At 37.9% G+C, this 22,551-nt stretch overlaps 1 protein-coding gene across 7 annotated transcripts in view; it reads right to left on the reverse strand.

The window, feature by feature from the left end:
- lrp1bb (low density lipoprotein receptor-related protein 1Bb) overlaps window positions 1-22,551 on the reverse strand; it is a 308,534-nt gene that overhangs the window by 40,631 nt on the left and 245,352 nt on the right. For 5 of the 7 annotated variants that reach the window (XM_016676720.1, XM_016676716.1, XM_016676718.1 and 2 more), the window contains 16 exons: window positions 22,327-22,455; window positions 21,865-21,987; window positions 19,444-19,584; window positions 19,031-19,218; window positions 14,695-14,878; window positions 14,523-14,608; window positions 11,588-11,710; window positions 8,901-9,082; window positions 8,232-8,431; window positions 7,573-7,761; window positions 7,280-7,428; window positions 6,906-6,999; window positions 6,622-6,738; window positions 5,926-6,045; window positions 4,948-5,067; window positions 538-654 (listed from right to left, as the gene is read on the reverse strand). In XM_016676720.1, the coding sequence (XP_016532206.1) occupies window positions 538-654; window positions 4,948-5,067; window positions 5,926-6,045; window positions 6,622-6,738; window positions 6,906-6,999; window positions 7,280-7,428; window positions 7,573-7,761; window positions 8,232-8,431; window positions 8,901-9,082; window positions 11,588-11,710; window positions 14,523-14,608; window positions 14,695-14,878; window positions 19,031-19,218; window positions 19,444-19,584; window positions 21,865-21,987; window positions 22,327-22,455 (2,262 nt within the window). The remainder of the gene's footprint in view (window positions 1-537; window positions 655-4,947; window positions 5,068-5,925; window positions 6,046-6,621; window positions 6,739-6,905; window positions 7,000-7,279; window positions 7,429-7,572; window positions 7,762-8,231; window positions 8,432-8,900; window positions 9,083-11,587; window positions 11,711-14,522; window positions 14,609-14,694; window positions 14,879-19,030; window positions 19,219-19,443; window positions 19,585-21,864; window positions 21,988-22,326; window positions 22,456-22,551) is intronic. The other 2 variants (XM_016676714.1, XM_016676719.1) reach the window with 2 other exon arrangements.

The raw sequence follows: 22,551 nt of genomic DNA on the forward strand, positions 1-22,551 counted from the left end.
CATCCAACTCTTGACTGGCCTTTATTTGCATTTTAAGTGACATTAATAGGTTTGGAGGCTCGAGAGTCTAATAAATCATGGAAAATGTGCACACGCTGCAAAAAAAAAAAAAAAAAAAGCACACAGAGAGTCTATGCATGAGCTCATACAACACACAGGCAAACGATTCCCCCCACGCAAATACAAAGAGTTGAGTACACAACAGGATGTGAGACTTAACAAGGCGGGTTAGCAGTGACATTTCATGAGTAGATAAAGTAGCCCAAGAGTCTGAGCTTAACTTTGTTCTCGGAAAAGAAGCATATATATTACGAGCGGAGTTGAGTCATGTTGGATTGATAAGGAAGAACCACCCTGAATGCACAAAACTGCATATATTATTTCTGAGAATGGGACAAGGCGTTGTCATGGTTGGTGGGAAAAGCAGTCAAGTGTCCTCAAGGGCGTCAAATTCTTCACGGTGCGTGCAAAACATCAACAGTGTATACAAGCAAATAAACAGAGCTTAGAGCACGTGGAGTTGTCAGGTATACTCACTGCAGTTCTCCTCGTCTGAGCCGTCTCCGCAGTCATTCTGGCTGTCACACCTCCAGTGGTCGGGGATGCAGTTGTTATTCTCACAGCGGAATTCATGAGGTCCACAGGTCTTTTCATCTTTTTCATCAGGAGCAAGAAATAGAAAAAAAAGCATACAGATGAAAATGGCTTCAAAGAGCATGAATATTAATACAGCACTAGCTATCATATTTTTAAAGTGTAATCATCGTTTCCTCAGGGTTTCCCTGAGCAAGTCTGACTGTGAGCTCAAAACACAGTATGCATTCAAAAAGCTAATACACCGTAAGATGAAATACCTGACTCTGCTGCCAGGTCTGCTCAACCGATCGCTGACAAAAAGTTGGCAAAATTGAACATTTCTAAGTATGACTTGTGTTTCCTTTTAAGCCACATTCAAGCTGTGATTCTGCTCCTTTCAGCATTATCGCAGACGAGACGTGACGGTGATCGAGAAGTAAAATGGGAAATACTCTACCATACTGTTTGGCTTTCTCTTTTTGGTTAGTTGCTGTACTGAAAATGTATACTTCTCGAGCATTCCATACTGTTTTGTTTTACTGTTCTATTTTAGGTTGTGATTTCACAAAATGTACTCTTGATAATGTCACGGTTATGAAAGAAAAAAAACAACTTTTGATCAATTGAGCAATAAACTCAATATATTAACAGAATGGGTTGACTCAGTTAAGTCTGAGGTTTGACTTAATCTTTCAGGATATTTACAGAGAAAACTAATATTCTCAAGGGACACTTTTCAGGGACAATAATGAGGATAGAACATCTCTGTGAGGTTAATTGTCCACTATACAGGGTAGGCTGCTATTGCTGACACACTATCTGGGATAAAATTATGAAAAAAAAAAATGCTGACTCGTGCAGTGGGAAAAGTTTCTCAAGTATTTTAATATGAAACCATAATTTCTAGGCACAACATGGATTAAGTCAATATGTTTGTGTTTTGAGTCAAATGTATTTTCTTATTAAGTTGAAAAAAGTAAGATAGAAACAGTTCAGGGTTGCTTTGGGTGTTTCCATCAGAAATTTTGCTCTGCATTAGTACATGGATAAGTCAATGGAATCTTAAGTGAATTATACAACAACCAGACTAATGTTTATTTAAAATTCCATTTTTTTTTTTTTATACAATTCCATTTTTTATTTTTTTAAATATAATTATCCTGACTTTTAATTTATAAAAGTATTCTTTCAGCTGACATCATCCAGGGATAATAGCCCCGGTGACGTTATCAGCTAGGAAAGAGATGTGGGTGAAGAAGTGGGTGGCAGATTCTGCCTGAATCTCTTTCTTACATGACAGCAGGCGGAGAAACAGGAAGGTGCAAGAGGCAGCAATTCATTAGGGAGCAGCTTGGGTGCATTCAGCATTTAAATACATGTATAAGGGAGAATAATTTGGAAATATGACTCTTTTGGGTCAGAGCTCATTATAAAAGTGACAAGAACAACTCTCTGTGGCTATCAGAGGTATTTTAAGTGTAGAAAAAATAGGTCTAAATGAAGATATGTCATTTGCTAAAAGTTTGTTTGACCAAACAATCTGAGGAGCAAAAACCATCTGTGATAAACATAAAGTGGCTCATTTTACTTTTACTTATTTAGCTTTGCTAGAGGATCTTCTAAGGTCATCACTCATAGAAGCACAAGTACAAAGAACAATACTACATGAAACAGACTGAGATTACAAAGAAATCCATGGCATCAAAGCATAAGGACCAGAGTAAGAGGAATATAAACTGGATGGTGTTTAGTCAAAGCCAGTCCCAGTCCTTGTCTTTGAAATAGTGGCGACAGTCGCAATATGACATGACCGAATCCACTCACATAATAAAAACCAACTAACTGGACATAATTCCTATGTTACAATTGTGCAGAGAAAGGAGACAAATGTCCTGAAAGCAACTGAAGTATTCCGAGATGTGGTGTAATTTAAGGGAAATATGGAGAAGTGAGGGTTTGTGGGAGTTATTTAATGCCTGGATGTCAGTGAAAGAGGTAGAAATAATTTATAAACAAGAGATACGGAAGAATCTAGTATCAGGATTCCAGCCTGATATCCATTTCAGGGATCCACAATGACTGCTGTCACTTTACCTTCTCACTGCTGGCAATAAAATTGTCCTTCATTTTCTCCAAAATCAGTTGATGTGATGCATGTATCAACTAGAAAAACAAAATTACTTAGAAAAACAAAGTCACTAAATAATATTTTTAATCTGTTCAGTTTATTAGCATTTACATATTACTGCTTCAGGATAATTACAAATTTATGATATGGTTAGTTTAAGATTATTTCTGCTTTAGTCCAATGTTTTGGTGCTTCCTTGCATGGAACTCACACCCCACTCTGCCTTTCCTCTCACTTTTTGACTTGATATCAAAACACAACAGAACAAAACACTAATTAAATTTTAACAGTAAAGGCAAAAAAAAAAAAACAAAAAAAAAAAAAACAACAAAAACAATAAATCAGTCTTGGTTGTGCTGGTTGTTGCATCACAGGCCATGTTCAGATCTGGCAAGCCCAGGCATTCTGGGAATGATCAAATCAAGCAGTGCCATCACACATAGGCAGAACTAAATATATGTGTGAAAGCACAAAAATCAGATTGAGAACAGTGCTTTCAGGCCGCCTAGTCACCTGATGATTAGACAATAGCGATGTCACGTGGACATCTTTGCTTTAAAAATGTATATTTTATAAACAGCTTATTAAAAAAATCTGGCAATCCTGTTGGCCCGTTTAAAACAACCAGATATGTGAGGGAATAATTAAAGTTTTTTTTTTTCCTTCTGCTGACAAGTTTTAATGAATTCCTTGTTGAAATCCTCATAAATGAAGAAACAATGTTCTATTGGGACTGATAAGGATAAGATATGGGTTTCTCTGCTGTGAAAGCTTTGTTATTGTTTTTGGAGCTGACTGCACCTCCTGTGGTCACTGTTTATTAAAATCTCCCATGGTGATCTAACTATGTGCACAGTAAAAGTTGTAAAGAAACTGGTCTTGAAGGCAAATTTTATTGTGCATTAAATACTTTGTTTTTTTTTAATGAAAACTGTAATGGTCAGAATCCTTTAAACTTCCTTCATCCCGCTCCAATTCCCTTTAATACGTTGTATAATTTATCATGCTTTGAGCGTTGCAGCTCAAATGATTTCTCAAAAATGCAGCACAGGGGAGGCTGAACCAACACTTAAATATTAAAACATACAATCACTGTGCTTGTGGTGTTGTTGACAACCAACGTAGTCATTAAACTGTATTGGTGTGCATGTGGAAAAAGTAACTCAACCTGAATTTTGAAGCCTTAAATTCAGGTTACATATCATCCATATGTTTGGATATGTTATATCCAAACACATCCTGGGGCCTCATAGCGTTCGACTTTAAATAATCAATAAAATCAAAGCAGTTTATATTTGTATAATACCAAATTGCATCAATGTTAAAAGATGTTTAATATTAAATAACTTGAATAAGTACTAATTGAATGCAGAGACAACTATTGATTCAAATTTTAACAGTTTGTTCTACAGATACATTGTGCCACAACTGGCCCTTTGAGGAGATTTAAGATCTTGATGTGGCCCAAAAAGAAAATGGGTTCAACATCCCTGCCTAAGGTGAAAGGTCATACTTAAAACTGGTTAGAATAAAAATTGATTCATCCAGCCTAGATGATACTGCCAGGGTCTGAGCAAAAGTCGTAAACATATAAAACGAACAATAGAAGTTAGGGTTAGGAGCAGTTGAATGTTTTGAACTTAATTACTTTGCGTCATCTCTTTTTAAGAAATTCTCACACAGGAAACAAGTCTAAAACTAATGAAGTTACTGATTTGAACTGAATTTTCAGTCTGATGAAAGTCTTTTAATCTACAAAAAAAGCATCAGGAGTTTTAGAAAACATATTTTCGCTGATATTTTAATCCCCTTCTTGGTTCGATGAACCAATAATGTTACATTTCTGTTCTCGCTACAGGGATGGCTGCTCTTTTTCACATGATGTAACAAACTCTCTCACTGCAGGTTCAAAGAAAGTTTAAACTCAGCTCACATCCACTCAAGCCACCAAAACATTGTGTGATTTTATAATTGAGAGATCATACTACTGTTTCTTTAGTAACTACACAGTTAAGAGTTGTATCAAAATTGTTCATTTGTGTTGTTAACTGGCAAGAACACTTTTGACAATGCTAGCAGGTGGCCTTGAAGGCATCTAGATTCAGCTGAGAGTCGGACCAGAAGAACAAGCAACGCGACTGAATCACTCTGAGTCAGACCAGAATAAACTCAAGGGTAAAATTAATCACAATCTAAGCAGATTCATACGAGCGTTCTTTCTGGGAAACTGTCGCATAACTCACCACAGTTGGCCTCATCTGACCCGTCTGCACAGTCGGGGTCCTCATCACAAACCCAAAGCTTGGAGATGCAGTGCATTGATGCCTTACACTGGAACTGGTCAGGAGAGCAGGTGCTTTCAGCTGTATTCAGAAAAAAAGGAGTATGAAAGAGAAGAGCAACGTCTTTCATCATTCAGGATGAATTTTTTTTTTCTCTGTAGAAAGACCTGAGTCATCATGGAATGCACCATGATGCAAGACACAGTGAGGAAGCAAATTATGCCTCCCGAACATCATCTTTTCCCTCATTTTTTATGCTATATTACAACAAGGTAGGAGCAGCTTCTTTTCTATATAACGTGACATTGTTTCAAATAGCATTTTAATTTCAATGGCGCAGTGTTCATTACAAAGGTGCATTCAAAAACGCATCCAATCATGCTGGTAGTTTAAGCAGGGCTGAAGTAATTAGCTTCACTTTAATTAAAGTCTTTTTTTCTCCTCCTGACTTTCTCGCAATCTCCTTCCCTCGCTCTCACCCCTTCTGTAATCATCGGAAAGACAAACGCATCCGGCGAAAAGTCTTGAATAGGGTGTGATATTCTGATGAGTTACATCACTGCAGACAAAATCTGCTCTTATCCTCTATGCGATTCAATTTCTAATCCCTTTTCACAAGAGCAGGCCATAACATAAGTTGTCTCCAGAATGCCTAATGAGGACTACGTAATCCTAATGGTGTGTTGTATGCAGTTCAAGTACAGGCATGAAATAAAAGTTTAAAAAAAAGAAGCAAAATTAGGATGTTTTCTTCATGATCTGTACCAATTTAAAAATACAGACATCAAAAGCTTTGTGCAGTGTATATACTTTTTTTTTTTTAGTTTTTTTTTTTTTAGTTTTTTTGGAGTACTTGTACAAACATATCCAATTCTTCTTATTCCAATGCTTTATTAATAGCTTCTTCAGACAATAAAAAGTAATGCTGCAAACTCTCACGGCAGTCTGTCTCATCCTCTCCGTCACCACAGTCGTCCTGACCGTTGCAGCGCAGGTTTAGAGGGATACATTTCTGTTTTCTGGTGCACTTGAACTGGCCTGACAGGCAGATGTATGTCTCTAGGAGGAAAAACGATAAGAAGGAGAGCAAAATGAAACAAAACGAAAACACACCAGGAACACATTTATTTACCACACTGAATACTCAGTTATTTTTTCCCATTTGCCCATTATATTTACCCGTGGTGAGTCTGGGGCAATGCTGGTACTCCGCTCAATTTGTGACCAGTAAACCTCTTACCATTTGCTCTTCTGCCAGTTTATCTTTCATCATGCAGCTTTGGATTTTGTCATTAAGCCTCTTTAAATTCCTTCAGAGTCTAACTTCTAATATGACACCCATAGCAAAACCACAAAATGACTAAAAGCATATTTACTTTCAATCCTGCTCACTTTTGTTACCAGTGAGCCTCTTAACTTGGAACTTATATGATTTCTAATAAGAGGAAGTGTGTTTGTGTAAGTATCAATCTTTAGGTTACTATTCTATAATCAACTAGTTAATTGTTTTTATAATCAATCACATTAAGTCCCAATAAAACACACTGATGTTTGTGCTTTAACATCAACATGTGAAAAAGTGAATGACATGAATATTTTTTCAGGTAACTCCAGCAGAGTAAACTCTCCACTTACCACAGTTGGCCTCATCTGTGTTGTCACCGCAGTCGTTCTCTCCATCACAGATGAAGGGAGGAAGAGCACAGAGGCCTGTACCGCACTGAAAACGCCCAGGCTGACATTTGAATTCCGCTGTTTAAAAATCAAGCGTAACCCAGTGTGCAATTAGAAATAAATATGGCACATGTGTTATAAAAGAGGTCAAAGCTCTGACTGTAACAGGGAATAGAGAGAAAAATAACATGTTTTTGCTCCAGAGTTTATGCTTTTATGGTTTACAACTATAACATCCCACTTACGGCAATCAGGGGGTTCGTCTGAGCCATCCCCGCAGTCATCCACCGTGTCGCACTTCCACCAGAAAGGGATGCACTCATCTGTCCCACAGCGAAACTGTGTTGGAACAAAAGAGACAAAAAAGAAGGGGAGTGGGCGAACACAATTTGAAGTCGACATGCATTCTCGAATGCCTGGTTAGACTTCTGCGTTCTTCAAAGCCAGAGTTAAAATCAATACCCAAACATTTCCTTCACCCTACATGTCAGAAAAGACAAGCCCATGAAAGTAAAGCAATTTGCCTTCAGGTGGAACAGTGCTGATCAGAACAGAGGAGCAAACAACATGATCACAGCAGGTGTAGACATGGTGGGGAAGGAGGAAGAAAGGAGCTGACCTGACTGGAGGTGCAGTTGGAGAGGCAGGTTTTGTTGTCGGCAGCAAGGTAAAAGTTTGTGGGACAGGCACATTTGTGTTCCCCACCAGGGGAAAGAAGACATAAATGGCTGCATCCACCATTTGCAATCTGGCACTGGTGCTTGGGCACTGGACAGCAAAATACAAATACAAGGCAGAGCTCAAACGGTCTGACATCAGGCATATTTTTCTTCCGGCTGAAGAAAAACAACAACTAAGGAACAAAACTGTTAGCTGGATGTAACAAACATGAGAGTTTGATGCAGTATTTACCTTCAGGCTGCCGTAGTGAGTGGTAGACCTTGATTGATTTGATGGCTTGCCAGGAGTTGAGGAGCTCAATCGCTTGAGTGCCTGTAGTCTTGTGAGCACGTCGGAGTGACTTAGACTTCCCATCAGTCCAATACACAAAGTCCTCAAACAAAGTCAGTGCCATTACTCCTTGGATGTGGTCATAGGACACTAAAAAAGGAAGTCATATGTAAAGTTCTCTGTCTGTGCAGGGTTAATATCATCCAAAAATCCCTTGGAGATTAAAGCAGTTCAACAGATTAAATAATAGATCTGTCATGATTTTCAAAATAGAGTTTTTAGATAGTTAAATAATATTTTTTGATATTTTAAATGATAATAAAATACAGTGCCTTTCACATTTCAGAATGTTGCAAAGACAATATCCGTTAGTTTTATGCGGAAGATCAACGCAAAATTGAGAAGAGGACATTTTACACGGTTCCCAAAATTTTCTAGAACCACCTCTGCATCGGGTTTGCACTTTTAGAGTCAGTCATTTTTACTCAGTGTTTCTCTTCAAATCAGTTCATCGTAAAAAGCAGATGGAACGTATCTTCAAACATCTGTCTAATTTGTCTAAACTTAATTTTAAAATTTAAAATGTGCAGCTCATGTTATCGCACCGTTTTCTTTCTCACCTTTGCGTCTCTGGGTGCCATCCATGTTGGCAAACAGGATGTGGTTGTCGTCTGCCCAGTACACTCTCTTGTTGGTATAATCAATAGTGAGAGCAGTGGGGCTATAGATCTCTGTGTCAATGATAACCATTTGCCCCCGGCCGTCCATGCCTATACGTCCAATATGAGCGGGCTCACAGCAGTCTACCCAGAACACATACCTAGTCACAAATATTGCAGAATTGAGAAAAACTGCATGTCACTGTAGGCAACATTAAAATGGAGTAGTGTTCAAAATAACAAGGCGATACAAGATACAGGTCAGATAAATCAATGGACGTAAAAATTAACAAGGTGAGAATACATACTAGTAAAAAGGAAACAAAAATACTGAAAATAATAACAAATGCCTAAAGTTTACTGACTCTACAATAACACCACATGTTAAATGAAAAAGGAAATTCTCATTTCCACAGATTATGTGTGTAAGCACCAACTAAATAAATATTAGACAAAAGAACTATGATGATTTATTGATTTTCTTTTAAAGCATGCATTTGGAAAAAAAAAAAAAAAAAAAAAAAAAAAAAAAAAAAAAACTTGCTTTAAGAACCATTCAAGAATCAGTAATTTTTAGGAATAAAATCCAGTTGTAAGCTATTGTGAGCTCTGTAGTTTTAATATTCTCACCCCGTCTGGGGATCCAGAGCAAGATCTGTGGGGTTCTTGAGACCAGAACTGATCAGGATGGTCGGGTAGAGGCCGTTCGCTTTTGACACTTCTAGTGTTTTCTTTTCTGCGTCACACCAGTACAGATTTTTTCCAATCCAATCCACTGCTAAAGCACTGGGCACCGCTGTCCTGTGGACAATCTGTTAAAACAGAAATCAAAAAGTTTGGTAAAAGCAGTTTGAAGCACTAAACAAAAACGTTTAACTGATAAGTTATGCTCAGCAAAATACTTTTTTTTCCTACTGCATTTTGGGCTCTCTTAACTTTTCAAACTGAATGGTTTCGAGAGGCCGTCATGTGCTGCCATGGTAACTGTTAAACATGAGTCTTGTGCATGACAAAAGGTTGTTGAGAATACTGCAGGGTGATGTAATGACCTAAGGCTGCAGACCAAAAGCCTCAGCTTTATTTTAATGTGATTTGCATACAGAACACTGTCACAGATAAAAGCCTGCTTCTAACGCTAGTTTGTGAAGAAAAGGTCAGCCCTTGAAATGTATTTACAAAGAAATGTGTTGCGAAGCACGCGGGGTGTAGAGGTAGAGCGGTCGCCCCATACACAGAGGCCATTAGTCTCAACGCAGCAGTCTGGGGTTTGATTCCCAACCCTGAGACCTTTGCTGTATGTCGTCCCCTCCCCTCTCTATTTCCTAACTAGTCTACTGCAAATAACGGCTACCAGTACCATTAAAACCTTTTTTTAAAATGTGTAGTACAATAGATATTTGTTCAGGATTAGGACAGTTTTTGTTGAAAATGCTATTTTCGCAAAGCAGAAGGAGTTCACCTACAGTCATTACTTGATTAGTCTCATGGGGAGCAGAAGGGAGCAGTTTAATAAGGTCAAGCAGCAATGAGTGATGACTTTAAAATTAGACTCTACAATCAAAAGTCTTCCCCGCTGCAATGAAGAAAATAGGTTTTGAACACATGAAAGATTTTCTCAGTAAAAGAAAAAATGGTGGTGGTCAGAGGATTGAAGGTTCCCCGATTGTATGGTAACCTCGTTCCTGTCAGTCTGCCCCAGGGCAGCTATGGCTACAATGTAGCTTACCACCACTGGCGCGTGATTAAATGCACGAATAGGTGAAAGACTAAATGTAGTCTAAGCGCAGTGGGGTCCTTTGGACGGCATAAACACATTAGTTTTCCTCAAAATTAATGCATTAAATTCCCAGCCCTAGTTTCTACGTAAAATCCTTCTACTTGTAGTAATCTAGGTTGTCACTTGTTCAGAATAACTGCTCCACAAAAAAAAACGGAAAATGTCAACATTTGAATATGACTTTTCAAAAAAATAAATATAAAAATAGGATGTTGAGTGATATGCATGTAAAAATGGTTAGACACTCCATTTTTTCCACCATTTCAACACAAAGATAGTAAGACCTTCAAAATACCTACTTATGACCTCGTCACAATGTTAAAAAATCCAAAAGACAAAAAAGAAGGGTCTCTGCAGGGGTTTGTGAGATCCTTTGGCATACCTTGGGCTCTCCAGGAAGCATAAAGTATGAGCGTTGAAGACACTGTTTTTAGCATGCACCAACCTTCTGTAGCAAGGTCATGTTAGTTAATCATTGTGGCAGCATATCAAGGTCCTGTGTGGAGCATGAAGAAGTGCGGTGGCAGTTAAATATGAGCATATTTATAAACTAATTTACTTCATGGCAACAAATGCCACAAAAAAGAATTGCATGTCAGCAAAAATCTTTATTTTCCGTTAGAAACACAACTCCGCAGCAAAATCATTACTTAAAAACGGAAATCACGGACGGACACAGGTAACGTTTATACAGCTAAATGGAATAAAACTAAATTATATGGCACCGATCTCATTCAGAACGAAATAATGCGCTGAAGTCCAAGTGAAAAATGAAAAGAAAAATGTCCACTAACTATCTTTCTAATTAAATACCACTATCATTACCTTTGCAAATAAAATCCATACGTCTTTTCAATTTCATGCTTTTCCTCATATAGCAAACCTGTGCGAGTGGCTGCTCATGTCAGTAACTCTAATTAACCCCATGTCATAAGCTCATGGATCCGTGTTTCAGACAGTTTGCTAAGCGGTTTCAGTGGCTCAGGCTGAAAACTGTGGATGTAAGAGAGCTAAATAAGCCTATTGCTCAGCACACAAACACTAATGAGATGTGGCATGGGGACCCAGAAAGTGTTATCCTAATGTCCCATCAGCTCTTCTATCTGGGTTTCGATCCCCTGACCTTACCCAACCTGGTGACAACACCTGAGAGTGCATTTGTAACACGATGCTTGCCACATTCATCTGACAGCCATTAGTTATCTTCGCAAGCACTCTATCCTGAGCCATTAAGCAAGCAAGAAGCTCTTTCCTGAAGCAATAAAAAAAAAAAAATCTATGATGTCAAAAGTGTAAAATATAAAAGACACCTATCTTTAGCTGAGCGGTGATAATGAGCTACTTCAACCACGTGTTGTTTCAAAAGCAGAAAATGTTTTTAAACGGCAAAATCTGATAATTAGACTGAGCAAAAACAGAGCTGAGATGGGTGGGTAAAAACTGAAGTGGGAGTAAGAGCAGGAAACGCAACGATTCGTCCCCAAAGTGAAACAAGCAGCATATGGTAGTCAAGTCACAGCAGCAGTATCTCATCGGTTACCTTAAGGTCGCTCCCATTTAGGCGCATTCTGTTGATCTTTCGACCACTCGGCCTGGTTGAATCCACCCAGTAGATGAATTCCTTTTTGTAGTCAAAATCTAGGTGGATGATGTTGTAGAGGCCCTAGGAAATAGAAAACACACATCGCATGTTAGAGCATGTTAATACTCGTCTGAATGAAATGGGAGGGTGAAAGCATTACGCTGTCACTCTAACTGCCACCATACATATGCAACATTTGGTAATTAAACAGAAACACATTTATTTTTATCTGCTCAACCAAAAGGTGATTTCAATTTGCTAAAAAGTAAAAAAACAAAAAATCATGTTCTTTTCATACATGATATATTTTGTGCAGCACAAGCAATATTGATTTTGGTGGATATCCCATAGGTCTCAAGGCTTTCAGTAATACAAGCAATTTTAAAACTGACTGGAGAGCAAGCTGCAGTCTGATCAAAGGAGCAGAGTGACATACCTTTCTTCAATGTTTAGCTCATAGGAGCCCGCTGTCAATCAGACAGCCCGCACACCAAACAAGTGCCCCCACCCTGCTGTCTCACACTGTAGGAGCCTTGAACACATGTCAGACAATCTGACAGGTGCAATGAAATGTCTTCATCAGATCATCAACACTTTCATAGACAGGTCGCAAAGGGTCCGGAGGGAACATGTCTGTACTCTGCGTATCTGTTACAGAGATGAAATCCACCTTTCTCTTGTACTTCTAACATTGAACGGTATATTTTATTAATCTACCTGGAGGACAGCATGAAGAGGGATTGAGACCCTTTAGCTGAGCTTCGATGTAAAAAGAAAACAAAAAAGACTTTTTCCATTTTTATCTCATTAAAATGATGCTGCAGGTCAGATAATTTTCTTAAACCCCTTCACATTTCATCAACTGACAACTAAAACCTTCAAGTGAAAGTGGAATTATTCACAGTTTTGAAAATGAGCTCATCTCCTCTTGAGTCTGTTCTAACCAGCTGTCCTGTGCCTGCTGAGGAAATGCATCCTCAAGAGCTTTCTTACCCAGGCTGTTAGTTTAAGTGGACAGCCATGTTCTGGTATGTGTTAAGTTGTTTTAAATTTTCTGAACACAGATTGAATTGAGCACTGTGACACGTCCAAAGCCCAACTTATTATTTTAAAACTGAACCCTTTTTTGAACCTATACACAACGATACCTGTTTCAGATCAGCTATATTTATACTGAGAGAAAAACACACACAGCTGGGCTCTCTTCACTAATTGGTCTTTAAAACGTTCCAATTAATATTAAAATTCTTTTAGTATTTTCATTGCTCTTATCAGTTTATTTTTGTGACTCTTGTTATTCAGAACCAAGAGTTTATTTCAAAGTGCTATATGGATAAAATCGACACTGGATTTTGTTACAGTGTACCAGACCAATAGATGTGGAATGTTCTTAGAAAATGATGTATAGAACATAGATGGCTGGATGGATGTAGATCCTGAGAGAAGGATGTAAGATACTTGTGAGGTGAGTTATGGTAAATTGCATCCTGCGTTTTGTGATAATCAACAGTTAAATTCAACTATAGCCCACAGCAGCAGTGAGACCTGAAAATGATTGAAAAATCACTTCCAACGGTTTCTTCATTAAGCAAATTTGCCCCTCTGTTCTGCACTAAGCGAATTGCCCGCTTTCTTCCACACTTGTTTTTGGAGTTTGTTTTTCATAATGAACTGCACGGACTTAATTGAACAAATTATTTTCTTCTTTTATATAAGAGATGTATACACCATTTTTATTCATTTAAATCTGCTGGATGAATTACAGTGTCCTCAGCAGCTGCTGATACCCCAGTTAAATATAATATATATACATTAGTCAACTTAAGTAAGTACAAAGACTTAAAAAAAAAAGTCAGATGCAGTCGCACAACTTCATGCAAAGAATGTTCAACGATTCTCAAATGGTAAGAAAGTAATCATTTTCTTTCTTAGGGGATGGGTTTTTCAAAAATCCATCCTCTTTCCCTCTTTTAATGAAAGAGGATGCTTGTGCAACATTCTGTGAATTTATGCTGAGGCTTTTTACACACTTTAAACAGGGGAGGCCAGTAAGTGTTCACAATTGTTACATTTTTTATTCAAGTTTTTAAAATACATTTTTATTTCACCAGTCTTTGTGAAAACAGTCAGTCATGTTAACTAGTGTGCCTCTCCTCTAACCTTGCAAATGTATTGCCATTAAAAAAATATCCAAAAGGACTGAACAGGGTGACATAACATGTCGCACTTGCAATTACAAAAACTGTCTGTGCAACAAACTATTATGCTGATGCTGCACATGTCAGACAATGTTGTGACCAAAGTCTACAGAAGTATTGTTGGTCTTGGAGCCGAGGCTGTGTGTGACAGATGGGAGCTGAATTATTTAGGAGTCAAATCTGTCAAATCTGTTTCCATTGTACAGCTTCTACAGGTCTCTCTGAATTCCTGTGAAGTGCATCACTTCAAATCACAGCACATCTTACAGGGGTGTATCCAGGAAGTTTTTAATAAGAGATAAATGGGGGCCACGGAGCGTCACACCAAAATAAAAACCCAGGCAAGACGCAGGGTTGTAATAAACTTTACAAAAGTAAGTGAATTTCCTTCAGCTAATTTCAGAGTCCTGTTTGTCAAAGCTCTCACATCACCAGATTCGTTAGTATCTGACATATAGCTTTTGTCTTCAGGAATTAAAGCAACAGGTGTAATTTATTGTATGTGTAAAGCTTTTTATCTACAATCTTTAAAATACAGCTTAAAATATGCAGATGCTAAAGGTCACCACAACGCCCAATACAGAATAGATACAAAAATTGTTCACAATTATTCTGCCTAAGATACTCCCACATCTGCTAAGAGGGCAGACATAGCTCAAAGCTTTTTACGAACACTGTGAATAGGTTGAGATTACCTGTTTTAAAATGGTGTAATTTGAACCATCCACGCTCAGTTTGCGGATCTCATGGTGGTCTGCCATGATGAGAAAAGGCTCCTCAGCTGAAATACAGAACGCATGGCATTAAGGGACTTGTACTGACATGTGAGGAAATGCTTCAAATTGAGAAAACAACAATCAAGCTGACCTGATATAGCCTTGCATGTGTTTGGGTTGCGATCCACAGGCTCATAACCGTCCACACAGAGGCACCTGTAGGACCCGTAGGTGTTGATGCAGCGCTGGCTACAAGGGAGGGTAGTGGAGCACTCATCAACATCCACACAAGTCTTCCCATCATCTTTCAGGTGGAAACCAGGCCAGCATTTACACTGATCATTAAAAAAAACATGAAAAACATAAAAAATATATTGCTTGGAGATATTGAAAAATATAATGAAACTAAAATTAAGAACTTAAAACGATCAGTGTTTTAAGCGCCGACTTATTTCTCTGTAACCTTCATGTGAAAAGAAAATAACTCTTACTTCTATTATTTTCTGCTTTGCTATTTGTCTACAAATTTAGTGGCCATTTAAATCTCCTTCCTCAAGCAGTAAATAAGGTAAAATTGGCTCACCAGAATTATTTTCCCCCTTTTTTATTCTTTATTGGCTTTCCCTTTTTTATTTAAGGTTTACTTACAAGACAACATTCTACTCTGACATACATTTACTCTAAAATCATCTGATAAGAACAAAGCTAAGATGTTACAAAAATGTAAGTGATAAAATCACAAAGAAGCTTGTAGTTTAAGAAAACAAGCTAAGCTCGAAGGAAGATATTTTTTTTATTTTATTTTGAAAACAAGAAAACATCTTAACCCCAAATGTCATTGAGTGTTCCTCAACAATCTTCAAAGTGAATCAAATGTGAAAGAGACTTCTTAGGGATATTTTTGTTTTGTTTTCCTCTCAGGAGGAAAAAAATCCCCACAAAACTTAATAAACCGTGACCTACAAGACAACATTAAATCTGTGATATCCACTAAAAAAATGTCCATTTCCCAACCATCCTGATCCATTAAATAATATTGAAAGGAATTTGCAAAATCATAAATGTGATCAACATAGTATAGTTCTGATGCAATCAAATTTTACATCCACTAAAACGTCCTGCCCTTCCAAAGAACGTATTGATGAACATCAGGCATTCTATCAAGGGAGCGTTTTCTGTTAAGTCACTCTAGTAAAAGAAAATGCTATTCAAATAGTTTCTTTAAATGCTTTGAAGGGAACCAAATTGGTGGATCCACTAAACAATGACTCCCTATCATATTATTAGTTTGATTATATTTTATATTGTTTCTAATTGGTTTACCATTTATTAATACATTTTTAATCTTAGGGGTATATCTGAAGATTTATTCTTGGTTTCTGACACACTCAGTTATTACGCAATAAATAGACAGAGGGCTATGGTCGAAATCTCTGGATGTGTCCTACGATTTCTTCATGTGTGTCTGCCGGGTTGGCCTGAGGCATAAATTAATTTTGCAACTGCTTCAGGTCCTCTTCTAGCCCCAGGGCCCCAGGAGAAACTGAACCTGAATTCAAACAGACCAGCTACCAGTCAGTTTTAGAATTTATTTAAAATTATTTTGATCTTAACCTCCAGAGGCTTGAAAAGATCAGCTCCTTTTATATATATATATATATATATATATATATATATATATATATATATGACATGATACAGCAATAGACCTCGAATCGAACACTGAGGTGTTCCAATCAGAACCCTTTAATAGTCCCTCTCTCGTTTCAGGACCAGAAGATATTGATTTTCACAAACAGGAGCACCAAGGCTGTGGAATGTGCAGCCTTTATTTTTGTGGAGTTTGGACTTTGTGGATACTTCCAGAAAGAAACTGAAGGACTTTCTGTGTATGCTTACTGAGTTGACTGCAATAAAAAAACAGCTGAAAAGACATGGGTTATAAGGGACATGCAACTCTACAGTGGGGAGAACAAGTATTTGATACACTGTTGATTTTTCATGTTTTCCCACTTGCAAAGCATGTAGAAGACTGTAATTTTTATCATAGGTACTCTTCAACTGTGAGTGATGGAATCTAAAACAAAAATCCAGAAAAATACAATGTATGATTTTTAAATAATTAATTTCCATTTTATTGTGTGAAATAAGTATTTGATCATCTACCTGAAAAATCAACAGTGTATCAAATACTTGTTCTCCCCACTGTATCTCTTTTGCAGAATGTTAACACAGCACATTACAGTGTGTAAAATGAAAAGTGAACACATCTTATCTTTACGCAAGTCGCTGTTTCATAGGGAAATCCGGCAAAGCAGGAAAGCTAACATACCATGTCATTAAAGCCACGACACGTGCATGCATACAGCTCTGGAAAACAATTAAGAGACCAGTTAAAATGATCAGTTTTGTCTGATTTTACTTTTTATAGGCACATGTTTGAGTAATATGAACACTGTTCTTTTATTATATGAAATACTTACAACTTTCCTCTGAAACTCCTAGCAAAAATGTAGTATTTATTTGTGGAAAATGAGAAATGTTCAAATTAAAGAAAAAGATGCAGTGCTTTCAGACCTCAAATAATGGAAGGGAAAAAAAGTTCATGTTCATTTAGAAACAACAATACTAATGAGTTCAGAAATCAATATTTGGTGGAATAACCATGAGGTTTTCTATGGGGTTCAGTGCAGTGGTCTCTTAATTTTTTCCAGAGCTGTTTATACATACTGCTCCGTAGCTCAAAGATTCAATCTCACCTCAGTGACCAACTCAGTGACCAATGCAAAACGAAAAAATAACTTAAGAGTGCTTGCATCAGCTGCTCTGCACCAACTGTAAATCCTCTTCTTATCCGGAGTTATAGCCTTGATGGCCTTTCTGCTGATCTCCCTGTTCAGGCCACAAATGGATGAGCTAAAGGTTCGCATTGATGTGCTCTTTGTCCAGATCTACCGCCATCGTGACAAGCTGGCAGCACTTTTTTTGTGCTTTCTGGCGATTTCTGAAGCAGTAAACACCAGCCCGCAGAGGAACACAACAATAAAATTCAGGAATGAATGGTTAAAACTGCCACAATCTGACAACCAGGATGACCACCAAAACACTCCAGCGGTTGCGGCCTTGACCTGGAGCCAGCCCTCATATCAAAACGCCACTGTTGTGCTGCCAGAAGCAGAACAATGACATGGCACAGAGGGGAAGCAAGGTGGATCAGACAGTTGTTGGCTTATCGTTAACCCACCCACCTCCACATACAGGCTTTCAAGGTTACAAAGCGAGAGTGAACATTTATGTACATAAATATATATACATATATGCTACAACCCATCTTTATCTGTTTAATGGTGTGCAAAGTAAGACTTGATTTATTATCAGTCATTAATCATTCATGTCCACACCACTACTGATATGAGCCCCGCATCGCACCTGCTAGTGAATTAGAAATGTAGCTGCTGCAGCTCAGCACTGCAGGTCAGGGAAGTTTTTTAATTAAAATTTTGCACTGTAGTGATTTACCCGACTATTGGAATGCAAGTCACACGGTAAGATGTTGATGGATATACTAGCTGTGTTGTGACTGAGCTGCTAGATTTCCTATTATTAACAGATATTTGTTTCTTACCATGTTTACTTTTACTTAACCAGAGTTAGTTTGTTTAAGTATAGATGTGGATAGGTAATGTATTTTCAATCAGTGCCTTGCTAAGGTATTCACACCACTCGAACCTTTTCCTCTGACTTTTATTTGGATTTTATGTGAAGGACACATAAACATTTGTTACATTTTCAGTTGGTGCAGTTCAGTTTCATGCTGCAAACACACCAAACCTTGTTCACCCTCACACCTATGGCGGCGCTGCAGCAAAAACCACTGAAGGACACAACATAAAAAACCTCCAAAGAAGACACTGAGAGAGCGCCACTTCCTTCTTCACAAAATCATAACAAAAAAGGAGTATTGTCAAATTTTAGTGGTTTTAGGATTTTTTTTTTTTTTTTGTCGTTGATGGCCATCTCCAAAACAAACGTATTCATTTTGTTTGATTGTACCGTATTTTCCGCACTATAAGACGCACCTAAAAACCTTCAATTTCCTCAAAAGCCGACAGTGCGCCTTATAATCCGGTGCGCCTTATAGTGCGGAAAATACGGTATTTATTTTCCAGTCCGCTTGGCATTCCCATGCAGTCAAACCACACAAGAAAGAGTTCACTTCAGCTGAATCCAGATTTGTTTTTAGGTGGACTAAAATTCCCTTTCTAGACTCCATCAGAGTTCGATTGCGGATTAACACCTCACTAAATGAAATGGACTTTCTAGGCAAAAGAACTAAAGCGAACTAATCGGGGCTGGTGTGAATCCACCTTTGATGAAATTCACTGAGGTTTGTTGTTGTAGCATGATTACATGTAAAACTGTTTAGGGGTGATGAATACTTTAGAAAGATATTGCCTAGCAGTGTTACAAGTTCTCTGTTGACTTACCTTGTAGCCCACAGTGAGATCCTGGCAGTCCTGTGTGCACCCACTGACTCTGCGGTTCAAACATTCATTCACATTGCAGTTCCTCTCATCTGATCCATCTCCACAGTCATCTTTCCCATCACACAGATTCCCCTGAGATATGCAGCGGCCATTGGAGCACATGAAGAAGGAGCCGTTACACAAGCTTCCTGAAGAGAACAAAGAAAAACTATCATACCCACAACCCCCTGTGATCACTCATGAAAGCTCATAAAAGTCACTGCCCTCACACTGGATAATAGCCAATAAATTAAACTCAGAAAGTCAGAGGCCTTTTTGTTTCCTCCATATAAATCCACCGGTTTCCTTGGCGAGTGATGCTGCTGGTGACACTGATGAAGAGATTCTTACAGAGAGCCAAACAGCAGCCTTACCTGCAGCAAGACATTTGAGGTTCAGCGGCAGTTCATCTGAGTGATCGGGACAGTCCGCATAGCCGTCACACTCCCACTGAGAGCTGAGAAGACAGCGGCCGTCCCCGCAGCGAAACTCCCCAGATCCACAGGAGCGATAGACTAAAAAAAGAAAGCGAGCCACTATCTCATCGCTTTGCACTCGGACTTGTCAGTTTCAGAGCTTTCGGTTTGGTGAGAACCTTTGCAGAGTTAAGTGTCAATTATGTTAAACAGGTTTACAGAAAAAAAGATTTGCATGACCACTGTTGATAGCATAATGAGGCACTATCAGAGTGTAAATGGAATCATTGCTGGTCAACAATTCAAGCCATCTGGAGGTGTAATGGCATTCACAGCTGCAGCAGCCAACATTTCAAGAATAAACATGCGTTTCCTTGGTCAGTCATCGTAAATCAAAGCAGCAACAGAGAATTCCCTCCACATGAGGTACTCCATAACAGTATGTGCCTAAATAAAACCCGGGTGTCAGCATGTTCGCAAGCATTGATACAAATGTGTCTCTTGTCAATGAAGTGATAGTATAACAAACCAGCTGCAAAACACAAGAAACATGCAGTCTTGTCATTTTAGAAATCTCGAAGGAGATTTTATTGAGTCACTGCTGCCATTATTGAAAGTTGTTTTCTTTTATTTAGAACTTTAAAGAAATAAAGTTAGATCAGATCAGAGACAGACTTGTAGAAATAAGACATTACTTACACAGTGCCTTTCTGACAACATGAGATAAACTAAAAGATTAAACAGAAACAAGACACTGTGTGCCAGTCTAAATAAATTCAAGAAGCGAGGAGACATTGTTTTTTCTCCCTACTAAATCTTGAATTATGGTTCTGTAATGCGCAATGAATTTTTATGGAAAGATTATTTGCAACTTTCTGTTTTACATTAACTTTATTTCAGTGTTACTTTTTTATATTTACATAATGATGCGGGTGACCTTTGCAAATACTGATTTTAATATTTCAGTTTACAAAATAGAGTGAAGAGATTTTCCTCGAGTATCGGATAATTTTTTATATACTTTTTTGTTAACTGGATGTGACTGGTCAGACACTAATAACCACTTCCTACTTGAGAGAGTATTTCATCAATGGGATGTGTTTATAGAGATCTGTGACTAAAACATTACTTTGGGTTCACATATTCTGTTGCAGCTTCTGGGTTTGGCCTATTATTCTGCTTTTTCACCTGTTCCAGTTATACATGTGCAAAGTTTGATTTGTTTTTCTTGTTAAATGTAATAACGGCATGAAAACTGATTTCTGTTTCATCTGTCAAAAACATTACATGCAATGACAGATTATATACACTATAAATAACAGAAAGGACTATTTCCTAACTAAAAGAAACACAAAAGAAACATAATATAAATTTTACAACAAAAGAGTAAAAGTGAATGAATGAATAGTTATTATTACTGACAGTTCCTCGGACTCGACTTAAGAGGAAAAGAGATCGAGCTTTTTCTGTTGTTGCTCCTGTTTTATGGAATAACTTACCTTTCCAGATTAGATCTGCCCACAGCCTGGATCATTTTAAATCACTTCTTAAAACTCATTTTTACTCTTTGGCATTTAATTGATGTATTGTTTTTACTCTGTTTTGTCATTTGTGTTGTCGTTCTTGTACAGCACTTTGGTGCAGTTTTATACCTGTTTTAAAGTGCTATATAAATAAATTTGGCATTGACATTGGCATTGAATAAGAAATAGGTGCTTAAAACATTGAAGTCAAAATATATCCTACTCTCTGAGAAGTATACTGAAATGATTTCTGTCGAATTTGAGGAAAAGGCGATTTAGCAGATGAAAAAAGTATAAGTTAAAGTTTTGGGATCGGTTGGATATTAAACAAACTGAACCAGAACATCAGTGGAACAACAGAAGAATACAGTGTGTGTTATGGATCTGAAGTCGTTACGAGTCTGATCAGCCTGTATGAAGACACAGACTATTGTAGAATGGACCTGTTATATTCTGCCTATTTAAAGTTCTCAGATATGTAATTATCCTGAGAACTTTAAGTAGGCAGGTTAAACCACCTGGGGATTATTTTAAAAGCTCATCTGAATTTTTATTTTTTAGTAGTGAGTAATCACGGGCAACCCTTATTTTGAGGGTAACACTTAAGTCATAAAGAAACTGAAGGATTCAAGAGTCAGGACACTAACAAAGGATTGTTGGGGACTGTTGTAGAGGAAAGTAGGAGTTGTGGGTGAAAGGTCAGATTTAGACATTTCTGAATACTACATGCACTGTTACATTCAGAAATCTGTCCACCATTGCTGTTTAACAGCTCAACTGCAATTTTCAAAAGAGCCATTCTCATTTATCACTGTTAAATATGAAGAACATGAGAGACCAAGATAAATCTACTTGCCACATTCCACGGACTCGTCAGATCCATCTCCACAGTCGTTATCATGGTCACAGACGAATCGCTGGGGGATGCACGCTTTGTTGTGGCACCGAAATGAGTTGTCATCACATGTGTTGTTTGGTGCTGATGGCCGAAAGAATAACAGTCAGTCTCTAATGAACGGATAAACTTTTTCTTTCCTGCTGTGGTACAGGGAATGTCTACAAACTAGTGTTTTGCCTTTTATGCTTTTTTAAATTGTTGCTCCCCTGCTAAGTGGATTTGAGTCAAAGAAGTAATAACTCTGGTTACGCCACTAAGTGATGGCTGTATTTGTGTAGAAGCCTCTAATTATCCAATTACCCACTAATTCTCTCTGTATGCATCCTTTTTGCACCGTGGCTTGAAATTTGTTTAATCTTTAAGAAATGAAATGTAATAAAAAATAATAAAGCTGTACTGAACTAAAAGAAGGAACCTCACCACAGCCTGCTGGAGAGAGTTCGTCGCTTCCATCAGGACAGTCCCTCTCACCATCACAAAGCCAACGTTTGGGAACGCAGGCATACGATCCAGGACAGCTGAATAACCCTGGAGCACAAGTTACTGTGCCTGAGAAGAAAACAAGACCGCATCATCTACTTCTAAATACCAAAAGACCTGGTTCTTCAAAGAAAAGAAACATGTTTGTTTATTAGCACTTCTGGT

This window comes from Poecilia formosa, unplaced genomic scaffold (assembly GCF_000485575.1).
Source record: "Poecilia formosa unplaced genomic scaffold, Poecilia_formosa-5.1.2 Scaffold140, whole genome shotgun sequence".
Classification (NCBI taxonomy): domain Eukaryota; kingdom Metazoa; phylum Chordata; class Actinopteri; order Cyprinodontiformes; family Poeciliidae; genus Poecilia; species Poecilia formosa.